The 363-nt window shown below is 63.9% G+C and overlaps 1 protein-coding gene across 1 annotated transcript in view; it reads left to right on the top strand.

Moving 5' to 3' along the window:
- The window catches only part of LOC104277703 (transcription factor E2F2-like), a gene marked incomplete at its 5' end in the record, with an annotated part of 1,952 nt that overhangs the window by 670 nt on the left and 919 nt on the right, over window positions 1-363 (top strand). Inside the window, one exon of the mRNA XM_009874428.1 lies at window positions 66-251. Coding sequence (XP_009872730.1) covers window positions 66-251 — 186 coding nt within the window. The remainder of the gene's footprint in view (window positions 1-65; window positions 252-363) is intronic.

Below are 363 nucleotides of genomic sequence, written 5' to 3'. Positions count from 1 at the left end.
GGGACACGGGTGGCTTGGGGACACCTAGAGTGTGCTTGTCACTCAGGTGGCATCTCTGCTGGCAGGGGGACGGGGATCTTTGAGGACACAGTGGTGACGGCAAAGCAGCAGATGCTACGGGGAGAGCTCGTCGAGTTGGCCAGGACAGAGAGGACACTGGACCAGCTCCTGCAGGACTGTGCCCTGCAGCTCCAGCAGCTGACCGGCGACCAAGCCCACCAGAGATATCCTTGCTGGGGGACACCGGGAGGGCAGACAGGGACTTGGGAACCCCCTTGAGCCCCTTCTCCTCCAGGCTGAGGTGGGGGGATCTTCAGAGGCCGCTACTGGGATGGGGGGGTTGAGCCATCCTGCTCGCAGCCC

Source organism: Apaloderma vittatum, unplaced genomic scaffold (genome assembly GCF_000703405.1).
Source record: "Apaloderma vittatum isolate BGI_N311 unplaced genomic scaffold, ASM70340v1 scaffold25078, whole genome shotgun sequence".
In the NCBI taxonomy this organism is placed as follows: domain Eukaryota; kingdom Metazoa; phylum Chordata; class Aves; order Trogoniformes; family Trogonidae; genus Apaloderma; species Apaloderma vittatum.
The sequence above is the reverse complement of the archived record's forward strand: the minus strand, read 5'-3'. Positions and strand labels throughout refer to the sequence as shown.